The following is a 12,904-nucleotide window of genomic DNA, read 5'->3' on the forward strand; positions in this document are numbered from 1 at the left end:
TGAAAAATAACTAAATTACTTGGCTTACATCTCATATCATGGACAACTGACACTAGATGCTAAAGCTGTGCAGAGAAAGTCCAGATGAAGAAGATGGTTACACAGGAGGGCGTGTTAATTGCTCTAATTGTTTCACCTCTGAATATGCGAGCTCAGATCCCAGGATAGGTCATAAGAGAAAGCATTTTGGTCATCCTGCCCTAGTTGGCACCAGCCTATTCCATAAACATACTACAGAACTTGGCACGATTAACAGTGTGCTTTAAAGATGCCCAGCACAGGAATAACAGGGCCAGCTGTTTAAGATTAAAGCAGTAATAGAAACCAGGGCATGGTGGAAGCTGGGGCAGAGCTGAAACGACAGCAAAGAACATATTAGATGTAGGGTGCTTACGCAGACATGGGAGGCATACCGATTTGACAATGGTGTTATTATCTGACCTTCAGGAAAAAAAAAAAGAGAAAGAAAGAAAGTAAAGTCATAAATTCTATTGTAGCTGGGAAAAAAAATGCATGTAACTGAAAAGGATTTCCAGGTGAAGATACAAAAATCCTATGGCAGGAGGCACCTCCGCAAGCATCGAGCACTTTAATATGCTGACTGCTGTCTTCCGTAACTTCTCTCCTCCCCGCACCAGGAGGCCACCTGTGTCCGACCTGCCCCATACACAGCAAGATTTGAAATGGAATTTGGAACTTCAAGAAGTGGAATCTGGAACTTCTTGAAGCCAACAGAAGGCCATTTACAAAGGGCCGTTTCCGTGTCCTTGACAAAGCCAAGCTTTGCATGGCTGGCACCGTGCCCCTGGCACTCAAGTACTATCTTCCCCCAGGGGCACATCTAAAATGGGAAAACAGAAGCAACCTTTGTCAGGCTGCAGCAGTGCAGTTTAAGCTCTCTCAGGGGCTCAAAGCAAAAAGACACTCGAAGGGGGGTCTGAAACACAGTTCCTCTCCTCTCTTAAGCTGTCGCTCTCTGATTCGAAGCATCTCCGAACTGTTAACAAGCCAACTTATCCCACTCAACAACTACGTATGCCTTAACTGTAAGAATAATTACCTTGTCCTAGCTCATTTTTGCTCCAGGAAGGAAGGCAGATTCCTTCGCCAGGTGACCTCTCAATTCCACTGCAAGGTTAAGCTACCTGCAGAGCCCTCTGGTGCCAAATAATTCTCTGGAAAGCAGCAAAGTTGGTGCTAGAGTAGAAGCCTGCCTTCTCCCATTGCAGTGACAGAGACAAACCTTACATTTATTTATCCAACTGATCTCTCGAGACTTGGGAGGCTTAGGGAAATTAAGATTTGGTCTCACAAAGATTGATGGTGCTGTCAGTCACAAAACAAGTTGGTAGCTAACAGAGGGAAGGTGAGTCTTCTCACATTTAGTGAAAGAAATCACACATCCTTGTAGAGATGACTGGAACCATGTACCTTTAAAAAGGAAGAATTTAAATTTTGCTGCCTGATAGAAAAGAGACCACAGCTACCTTAATGAGGGTTTATATTTCCGTCAATACAAACATCTGAGGAGGAGAGGGCAAGAGCAGACGAACAACTGTCATATTTTCCTTGCTATAAAACATGATTTGAAATGAGGTGTTATGTTTCTGCTAGATTTACTTCTTCTTTCTACAAATGAACTTTGTGTAGTCTGAGCAAATGTCTACCAGAACTCTACGTTCCTTCCAGGCACGGTCTTCAGAGACTTGTTTCTGTTCTTGCAGCAAAATTTCACCATCGCATTAAAGGGAACACTTACCAGGCTGTACCAGCAGCACAGAAAAAGAAGCAATTTCCAAACCATTTACACTGCAGCAATACCCACTTTGAGAAAACATACAGAAGATAAAGTCTCTGCATGACAGAGCTAGCATACATGAGGAGAAACTACAGGAGAAAACAGATGTGCTACTCTGTGAAAAAGTCTTGCTATTTCACAGCAAAATAGGAGGCAGCACAGCCTGACACTGCTGAAGCTGCAAATGGACGATACCAGGAAGTCATGCTCAACAGAGAGCGAAGGTACGGGGGAAGAAAAGCACTTTATCTTCATCCGCACAGGTCTAGCAAACACGCAATCAGCTCTAATTATTCCTGAAGAAGCCCACGTAATTTCTGTACCCAAACGCCATCTGGTTGGCAGCACAGCACTCAGCGGGCAGGGAGAGCCGCGCGCGCAGAGGGGACGGCGGCCGAGCTCCTGGCACTCACCTGCAGGACGATGGGGAGCTGCTCCGGAGGGTTGCGGTTCTCCACGCCCATCGTCAGCCACACCTGGAATGCCGTCAGCTGCTCCGCAAAGAAGGGACTGTGCTGTTGAAGCAAGAATATGGATGCAGGTTTGGCTTTAAAACAAGTGAAGCAGCTAGTTTTGGAACCTACGGACTCACACGGTTTATGGTCTCCAAAAACTATTCTGTTTAATTTTTGTTTGGTCTGTTTTTTAATGAAGAAATTTTCCAAGGGCTGATCAGATACAATTTCCCTTAAACATACTTGCATTTTCCAATATACGTGTTTGAAAAAGGAGAAGGAAAGACTAGAGAAACAGGAAAAGGTATCACAAAAGCTCTCGGGGAAATCTGGGTAACCCTTTCCACATGAGATGCAAACAGAGCAGTCAATTTATCAGCTCTGCAGAGGTACTTTCACTTCTTTAGCACACAGTGCTGCCTCTGCCCAGACCACAGTGAATGCAGTCCAACAGCAATGAAAAATGAATCCATCCACATCTCACTCCTCCTTGGCTGCCATAAACCTGTCCTACAAACAGGTGGCCATTCAGATGTGCTGGTTTGGGTTGCAAGGTAGATGTCTCTATTTTTTTTTAATTCAAACCTTTTATTTAGCTATCCATCACTTCTGACCCCCGTAGCACATTAAAATTAATTTTTAAAGACAAACAAAAAACCTGTAAGTTTACTTACAATATTGAACCCACACGTTTACCTGGAGGTAACCCACTAACAGAGATATCCTGGGTAAATGAACAGAGAAGTAACCTGCAGAGAGCTGCAGTATTTAATACATTTAGTAGGGCAGCAGAAAAACGTATCAGAAGTGGGATGAACTCCCAACATCAGCTAATACCTAGCAGCTGTGCTTTGGTGCTTAGACATAGTACGAAAGGTACTACGGAAAAAACCTAAAATATTTAGAATATCTGTAACCAAGTTTCCACGATCACTCAGAGCTTCGGACCCGTTAATCCGAACAAGACGATCACTGGCTGATGAAATAGGAAGTTTGCTTGGATCTGACATTCTGCAGCACGTTTTATTCAAGCCCCAGGAGGCTGCCCAGTTGCACAGAACACCTCTGTTCCCTGAACACCGGCGGTGAGTGGTCAATGACACAACACCCACTCCCAAAGCTCTGCTCCACGGCGCGCTCTCGTGTCTTTGGGCACGTCAGCCAGGCAGCATCCCCTTTCCTTTTGCCAAGTAGCTCGCACAGCCCATAGTACGAAATAGGTGTTAGAAAGTACTAACATCCAGTTAGAAATGCTGGGGAAAACAAAAATCGAGGGCAGGAAGAGACGGGAGGAGGGGGCCTACACCCGCCCGAACCCACAAGAAGCCCACAACACCCCGCCATCGTTAGCCCCCTGGCTCTGCTCCCTCGGGTTATCGCATTGTCCAGGCCTGACTGGCAAAGAACACCTGGAGAATAAGCAGAAGCCGGGAGCACGTGGTTTATATTGTGCTGCTGAAACAAAACAGCCCTAAAGAGATTACCAATCGCTTTATTCGGGGCCAGCCTGGACGCTCAGCCCGGAGAGGCCCGCGGGGCCAGAGAAGGGCCGCGGGTGATCTGTGACTCCCCGGGCATTTCGGGCCCAGACACGGCCGCTTCTGTCAGCCCGGGTAGGGAGCAGGCCGACCAACCTCGGGAACACAGCGCCCCTTCCCCTGCCTGGCATTAAACAACCATTCCTCGCCGCATTACTGCCGGCCGGCAGCAGCTAGCCTCCTCTGATATACACCACCTCCCGCTGGAATAAATCAAGAGGTTTGAGGGCGAAATTTTGATTAGAACACAAGGAATAGATCAGAGACGTGCGATGTCTGTCTGCCCCCACCATTTGTCACAGTACAGAGCTAAGCCCCTTCCACTCCCTCCCAACCTAACAGCCAAGTTTCGTGCTAGTTCGGTAGGTGTCTGAGAGAGAGACATTCAACAGGCTAATAACTGTTCTCTATAGAACCGGCACAGAGCTACACGGTATTAACCAGGCAGGATTTTAAATAGAAGTGTAAGGCCGAGCACAGATGAGGACTTGCTCCTGCCTTTACTTCTAGTGCCAGCTTGGGAACGTGCAGCATCCAGCTCCTCCAGCTGTGACTGCAGACCGAGAGCCCCACGTACCTCAAGGTCTGGTCAAAATACATGAGAAATTACATTTTTCAGGACCAGAAACCTCTTCATAAACCATTACAACCCCATCTTGTGTCAGTTGCTAGTTGAGAATAACTATTTGCTGATCCCTCCTCTGTTCCCTAGTACTCGCCTCCTCTCACCCCTGAAATACACATTTGCTGATTTCAACTCGCTTAACAGTCAGCATCCAGATGACGTCCAAGACCAACAGAAAAGTACTCCCTGACACTGTCAGAGGCCTGAGATAAAAATCAACAGGCTAGGAGAGGAAAAGTTGTATTTACGTATACATTAAAATATAGCACATGCGGTGGGTGAAAAAAGGGGTGAGAATATTAAAGGGCATCTTTATCAACCCCCCACCACTGCAGAAGTTAACAGTTCTCCTCCTGTACTCCGGTCTTCAGAGACCACTGGCAATCACAGCCAGAAAATCTTCTAAAGTTTGGTAACAAATAAAATACAAGTGCTGGTTGTGAAGAAAGACACAAAGCAGACGTCTGGTTTTCTTTTTGGTGGTTGTTTCAATGGGAATAGTAATTCAATTTAAAAACACATTTTTAAAAAAAATAAAATAAAAAAATAAAAATCCAGCTACGGCAGGTTTTTTTCAGTTCTGAACCAATTTGACCACAAAAGCATTCCAGAAAACCCTGAAACTTTGCTCCTGTTAACATGGAGATGGTCAGCCATTTATGGAATCTCTTTGGGTACACTTTCCGCAGCAAATCCAAACTGGGAGATAGGACGCTGGCTATAATTGGATATGAATATTCCATATCCGGATATGGATTTTTTTTAAGTGACTTTAATGGAATTCACAATCCAGAATCTGTGAGAACGTCATGGCGGAATAGGCATCTGAGGTTCTACAGTAACTGTTATTTAAAGGTTTCCATCCATAAAATATCAAAGGAATATCAAGAAAAATCTATACTGACTAGAGGAACTTAAGCCAAATGCAATATTAAAAACTTTACCTTTCTGCTCTCTGCTACCAAATAAAATGGAAAAAAAAAACCATACAGTGACTCATATTAGTGGCACTATGAGTAAGAAAAGGCTTTGGACATATGCTCAATCTCCTCTATTTCACGTTTACTTGAAAATACCTTCACTAAGACCTAATTTTTGCATTGTGTGAAGCTGAAGTCTTTCATTACAAAAATCATGCTGGCATTTTGTGTGTGTGTGTGTGTAGCAATACTGTTAGTTGTGATTGAGTGCTCTGAAATTTTGAAAGTCAGGTCTCAAACACTATTTCTACTGGTAGGAATTTCTTCCTCACCAACTTTTAAAACCAGAAAACTATCATTTAGTAGATGTCTTTTTTATGGTATTTTACATTGAAAAGGCATCATGGCACACACAAACTATATATATTTCATGCAAATGCACCTACGGAAACAGGTGCTTGAATTCAGTATGGGTTAAGTCAGACATATACAACAGTGAAGATTCTAAAGTTTATTTTAAATCTATTCTTCTAAGTGAGGTGAATCTAGATCTACAGTTTTCCAAAAATATAAACCACTAAATTGCAACAATTCAAATTAAAAAAAGCAAAAGTGAAGTGCTGAACTGAGGTTTCAAATAACAGGTTATGCCGGGACACAACATTTCAATATATTATGTAACTTACCCTAAATGCAGTTCCTTCCTCTATAATTGTAGGTAATTGGGAAAGGCAAATATCAACCGCAAGGTCCCATGCTTGCCTAGACAAAACAGTGAAAGAGGAAAAAGTCATTACTAGTTATCCATAAGCAGTATCATACAAGAAAATGACAAAGCAATGCTGTCGTAGTGGCTTAGCAATGCTTAATATTCCCTTTCTAAAGGCAGTTATGATGCATGAAAACTATTCAGAGGCACTGAGGAGGTCTAGTGCAGCATCATGGCATGCTGCCCCACCAATGTGAGCAAGGTAACAATACCTCTAGCTGAAGTTCACATAAACTGCTCCTCTCTGTAATGCACGGAGAAGCACGAGTGAATTAAGTGTTATTATATATCTGTTCTCATGCAAAAATGGATGACTTTTTTTAAATTAGAAAAATGATCTCAATCCTAGATTAGCTCCAAGCCATAATCCTTCAGCACACACCTCCCTGTATGCGTCCAAGGCCTAGCTTGCTCTGTATTCAAGTCACATCAGAACAGGTCGGGAAGATGTAGTCCTGCTGACAAGCCCTCCAACCCGTACCACGGGGATATACCTACACCGCTGCTCTAACTCTCCTTTTCAGCATCCTCGACGCAGGCACTGTCTTTGTACATATCACTGAGAAAAGGAACTCAGTCTCCAGCAATCTAACTCTGGGCTGGTTTTGCACGGCAACCTTCTTTACAAAAAGTTCCTCCATGTGACTCACCCTAAGGATGGAGGGATGTACACTAAGCCAGAAGAATAGGAAATGTTTGAAGAGTTCTGGTTTTACACTTATCCGCAGTACTACATAATAGCTAAAGTATTGTGATCTATAATACTAACAGCACATAAACTACGTACAGTGGCCAGGGAAGCTGTTGTGGTAGACTGAGTGCAAATGCAACGTGGTACTGCTCTGCTTCAAAATGCTCACAGTCAAACTAAAAGAGGACCAAACTAAAATGAATGGATTTGGTCTCCAAAGTTCCTGAAACACCTCTAAAAATGTGAAATGGGTACTTTTTACCCAAGAAACCATTATCCCCACTCTAACCATAGACATCCCATGCTCTTTTCATTTTAACACATGAATTTATGCACTCTGAGAGGCTAGCAAGTTAAACCACCACCTCGTGGGTTTCTTAAACAAAAGAAACTGATTTACTCTCCAGACACATTTGTTCTTTAATGACTTGTGGCCATCATGTGTTAACCTCAATAGGCTAAGCCGTTTTTCTTCTCCTAGCAACGCCTGCAGACATAAGGCCAGAGGTGATAATCAATACAGTGCATTTCAGTTACCTGCTCTAGTAAGTTCTTAAATCACCCTGTTGCAAGTCAAACAAATCCTCCCATCAGAATTACCGAGTGAAATCTATCCCATTAGCCTAACTGGCAGCTGTTCTCAGCTAAAAACAACCTCTCCAATTAGATAGAAAAATAAACTACAAGGCTCTTGCATTTTTCTATGGATTCAAGAGATGCAGCTCGTTTTAGCTGTCCCAGACCTTGTCCCTCTGCTTCACAGCGTTTGCCTTCCACTTGACAATATGCTGCCAATATAATTAAGAGGTAGTCAAGAGACAATCAAAGCGCAGGCAACAAATGCTTCCCACGTGCTCAGTAAAGTCCCATACCGGAGACAAAATGCTTACACAGAACTGATGAGATATGTTCATTCCTCGTTGAGGAAGTCAATTGGTACAATTATAAAGATAATTTTGCTTCAAGCAAAGAATGGATATTCCTGACTTTCAGGTACTTGGAGGAATGGGCAGTATCACCTGGAGAAATTCTCTCAGACTTTAGAATATGCCAATACACACCGCCTTTTGAGGCAAGTTTTACTAGGAGGGAGGAAAAGGGCTTAGAGATCAGAGACAACTGGTCTTACAGTGGCTGCCTATAAAAGGGTTCTGCGTGGGTCGTTACACTGCAGAGGCACGGAACTAAGATGCTGAGCTCCTCAAAGTCATTTTAGGTAAGAGGCACTAATACTGCTATAAAAATGTCTAAAGCAGCCCTGCAAGGTCAATTCTCAAAGGTTTTAAATGTTATCAGAAAGAACAAACCAAAATTTAAAAAGAGCTTTTAGCAGATTAAAACAAAATCTCTTTTTATGCTTCAAAAAACAGGCCATTAAAAATCAATGTGGCCACATAGCTAATGTTATTCAATCTTTTAAAAGAGTGTAACCACCGACATAAAACCTTAACGTTACTGCTCATCACAGTCTAGAGACCTACTGATTAACATCAACTGCTTAAGAAACTCTCATCAATTCAACTGCTTAAAATGATTCTCCAGCCTTTCCAAAGTAGCCCAACATGCCATTTCTGCTTCCTCTCTGTAAGAAACAAGACAGAAAACCTGCCCACCCAACGAGACACATGAGTAAACAACAGTTTTGCCTGAAGTACACACCACGCTATTTCCGACTCCTAGAAGAACAGCTACACGTTGCTTGCTAGACTTTAGGCTGCATAATTCATGAATGAGTTGTCACTCAGCTAACTCACTGCATTGGCAGAATAAATGACTGCTTTTAAATGGGCATTACAGTAATTAAAAGATTCAAAACAAGCCACGAAAGAATGGTAGAGGACTGGTGCCACTGAGTATGTGGAGAAAAACAGAAGGGGAAAACTGCTTGATACAGTCACGGTGCAAATAATGCCTGCTGGCGATGGGTAGTAGGAGAAGTGATTGACTGTTTCAATATGCCAAAGGGAACTAGAAAGGTAGGCAATTTGTAGATATGCTCTCTGAACTAATACTACGCTTTAGCACACAAACAGGAGATAAATTAGGGAGCAGCAGGGGAACAAGGATGGGTGGCATCGTGTCCTAGAAGTGATTTATGAAAGCCAGCCCAAGAGATTGCTACCTCTCTTCCTTCTTTGTGGAGATTACTGTTTGCAAAGTGCTGTGGAAGATTTGTTTTCACTACATTAGCTCCAAGAGCTGGGTAATACCGCAGCGTTGTCCTTCCCTCCCTCGCTATTGCACTCTCCCAACAACCGCATGTCCCCATTGCAGAGCAATAGAGACAACAGCCTGTACAGAGCACAAGCCAGCGATGCCCGCACCGATCCGCACTGTTCAACAAGGTACTCAAAAGGCAAGGTGCCAGCTATCATCCTGGGAAAGGATACAGCATTTCTGAATACACGAAAAGGAAAAATGAAAAAACGTTACTCTTTCATAATTCCACAATAAAAATTAAACAGGGAGAGAGCTCTGAATCCAGTCATTAACTCTCTCCTTTCAAGATAGAAATACGTCTTTTCATTTCAGCGTCAGTATTTCTTAGCCCTTCAGCACAAAGTCCCCCTTTGCGTGCCCCCAGACTCCATCTCTCCCCCTTCCCCAATACCAACTTCATTACACTAGGACTGTTTAAACTTTTATTAACTTAACGCTAATTCATCCAGCTGCCTTCACTTTGTTTCCCCCAGGGTGCTGCAAAGTTTGGACTTGTACACAAGGAACAGAAGGCCGCGAACGCCAGCTTTGCTCAATGACCGTTTTATTGTGCAAATCCATGAAACATTCAGAAATGGGAGCCCACAGTAATACTTCAGCAACATAAATGAAACATGGTTAGAGATGTGCTTTAGTCTTTCTTCACCCACATGTGCTATATTAGCTGGCAGGGCATGAAGGCAGATTTTCTCACATTCAACTAAAATTTTCTGAGTCAGTGTCTAATCCTTTTAACGCCCATGTCACTTTTTTTTTTTTTAATGAAGTATTATTGACATCTTCTGGCATTCTGTCTTTTTCTGGGAGTAGCTTGTATTATATTGCACTGCACATAGTATTAGTGAAAAATAGTATTTCTTACTGCTAAGGAGCAGCTAAGGAGAAGCTGAAGCCATCTGTAGTCTAGGGGCTCAGGCATCAGGGTAACTGCTCACAGTTTGTATTTCTGGAACTGTTAAATATTTCACGCCGTATCAAATACGTCGGACAAGATTTTCTATGTTTTTTCTGCAAGTACAACTCAACAACATACCCTGTTTGATGGAATTTTCAGATTTCAGCCTAAGTTCACCTGCTTCACAGTGACACTGTGAACTCCCTAAGCCTGCTTTAGGGGAAGACAGCTGGGAAGATGCTCAGACAGCTATTTTTGAAATACATATATATTTATTGCTATGAATATTTGGCACAACTACAAAACCCTTCTACCAGTGCATTCCCTCACTCTAGCTGCAACTTAAAGCACACGCTTTGCTACGTTTGTCCTACATTTCTCTCCATTGAGCTATCTGTAGTTTTTAACATTTCTAGGAACCACCAGTGGACTAACACAGACACACAAAATACCTGGTTAAATCAACAGTGTAATCTGAATTAATCTAATTATTCAAATGCCGAACAGTTCCAAATACCCTTTCAGACCACCACGTTATTCTTGCCGAGATGCTAAGACTTTTCTGTGCAGCCAAACCGAGGCTCATTTCTCTGCGAAATCAGCGAGCAGACCTGCATCTACTTGGCAACTCCCCCACAAAGACTCCAGTTCCTCTCTCACCTGTAATTGGGTTGCTGTATTATGACTTCCCTTTCAGCTAGAATTTCAAGTGTATTTTATTTGCAGTATATTATGACTTTCTTTCAACTGGAATTTCATGCTTGGTTTATATACTATTGCAATATTTCTATTATGGACAAATCATAGTTCTTCCACAGTGTAATTAAGGTACTTTGTTTTTAATATATGTCCTATGTTAGGACATATTTCTAAATACATTATTGGGTCTATCCAAAGGCCATGAATATAACTTGCTGCCAACAGCAGTAATGTATAAACCATAATCCATCACAACAGAGACCAAGATGCTGACAGAGCATCAGGCCTCCTATTTGTACTGCACAACAGACAAAACAACTCTCGAAGTTGCATAGCTCAGCCAGTCAATCAATATATATTAATATTAATACCAGAACCTACAGTAGCAGGCACCATACAGATACAATCAGCCCATGCCTGGAAGGGTTTACACCTAAAGCAGGTAAAACAGAACAAGCCAACCAAGGACAGACACAGAGGAATGAAGCAGCACGTCAGGGCCTACCGAGCAGGACCAGGTCACAGAGATCAGCTCTCCTGATTCCTAAATGTGATGCCCTTCTTGGTGAAATATAAGGACAGATAATTTGTGGGTCAAATTTTCCCTCAAAAATTAAGCTTTCACTTTTCACCAGTTGTTTAAGTAAAAAGGACAATTAACAAAACAGGCAGCAGTGGTCTCCCAAAGCAATTGCATAGAATGATGATTTAATTGGTCACAATTTTAAAAAACTGTTTTCAAAAGGACTAAAAAGAGAGACACTATTACACCTGTGCAAGACTCTCAAGACATGTGACTTCGGCAAAATTATCAAACAAGCCCAAAGGTAAGCAAAAATAGAGCAAATGGTCCAGATTGAACTTCAGAAGAGGGGCAGGCATAATTATTCATAAGGCAAATCGATGCTTCAGTCAAGCAGAAAAAAACATTTCATAGCTCCTGCCAGTAACGGCGAGAACTGCAAGGCCGGTGCAGAGCACCACGAGGGCAAACTCACTGCTGCTCCTGAGGTAAGGAGGGAGATCAGGGCAGCATATGGGAAGTTCAGAAGAGACCGTGTGTTACTGCTTCCAGTGCAACGCTGGCATTGACTTATGACTTTGCTGCAAAACACGGTGCAAAACAATATACTAACACAATGGTAGTTTGCTTCTCCAGTCAGCCTTCTGCTGGGACACGAATCGGGTCTACATGCAGATCCCATTTTTATTCTCAGGAGAGAAACTTGGCAATGCTCTGCGAACACTGCGAATGGAGCAGCAAAGTCCGGGAAGCCAGACTGGCACCCAGAGGATAACGGAAGAGCGGATATATGCAAATATGTGCTGGAGAAGCTACACTTCAAACCACCGTCTAAGCTGCAAGCAATAAAACAAAACCCGAGTCAGGAGCACGTACCCGGTGCGCACAGGATCAGGGTTACAAGGGAGCAGTGAAAGATAGGAGGCACTAACACAAACACCACGCAGAAAGCACAGAAGAGAGGAGGAACTCGATGAGGTGTGGGGAAGCCCCTTAAAGTCTGAAGTCAGGTCCTTGAGGAGCACTGCCTGGCACTCTGCAGAGACGGTATCTGCATTCATTATGCATCCGTAACGCCGAAGGAGAGAACCCTGGAGGCTCTTGTCTGCCTTTTGCAGATCAAACCTGCTGACAACACAGCAGCCAGGACTCACCTCACTCCCCAAAATATTCAGTCTGACACGGAGGGGGGGGGGGTGTGAGATGGGACACGACAAAATCCCTGTGAGAAGGTCTCCATAAAACAACAACCTGCAGAAAGTTGCTGCATCATCCATGCAGTCTCCAGCACTTAACAAAGCAGCAACTTTCAAGGCGATCATCAAATCACTCCAAAGTTTCGGTTCTTGTCAACGCCCATCTGGCCAAGTCTCCCCTCCTCCCAGTCACATTATTTAGTTTATCTAAATAACAAAATGGGTTTGGAGGTTTCAGATCTGGAATCCGATAGAAAAGTACTGAATGAAAGGCGACAGGTAAAGTGCAGAGGATTATTTTTAGAAAGTATTTAACTGAGGCCTAAATTAGTTTCTAAATCTGTCTTCTCTGAACGTCCATAATAATGAACTGAGCCACCTCTGAAAAAGTGGAATTTTCTCCTTTCCTGGATTTGATTCAAATGGCACCTTTTTTTTAGGACACTGAAAAAAATGCATCAGGAGATTCTCTGCGCACTTGATTTTTCCTTTGCTAGTGTTTGGTATTCACAAGGAGGAAAGCCTTGCACATGGGACCTTTCCTGAGTAATTTCTTCTTCCCATAAATCCTAAAA

General features: G+C 43.0%; 1 protein-coding gene across 2 annotated transcripts in view; it reads right to left on the bottom strand.

Annotated features, from left to right (window-relative positions):
• Positions 1-12,904, bottom strand: part of RPTOR (regulatory associated protein of MTOR complex 1) — a 145,522-nt gene that overhangs the window by 62,582 nt on the left and 70,036 nt on the right. For both annotated transcript variants that reach the window (XM_083804969.1, XM_083804968.1), the window contains exons 10-11: positions 6,023-6,098; positions 2,212-2,313 (exon numbers count right to left, since the gene is read on the bottom strand). In XM_083804969.1, the coding sequence (XP_083661095.1) occupies positions 2,212-2,313; positions 6,023-6,098 (178 nt within the window). The remainder of the gene's footprint in view (positions 1-2,211; positions 2,314-6,022; positions 6,099-12,904) is intronic.

The sequence above is a fragment of the Anser anser genome (genome assembly GCF_964211835.1).
Source record: "Anser anser genome assembly, chromosome: 19".
NCBI lineage: Eukaryota > Metazoa > Chordata > Aves > Anseriformes > Anatidae > Anser > Anser anser.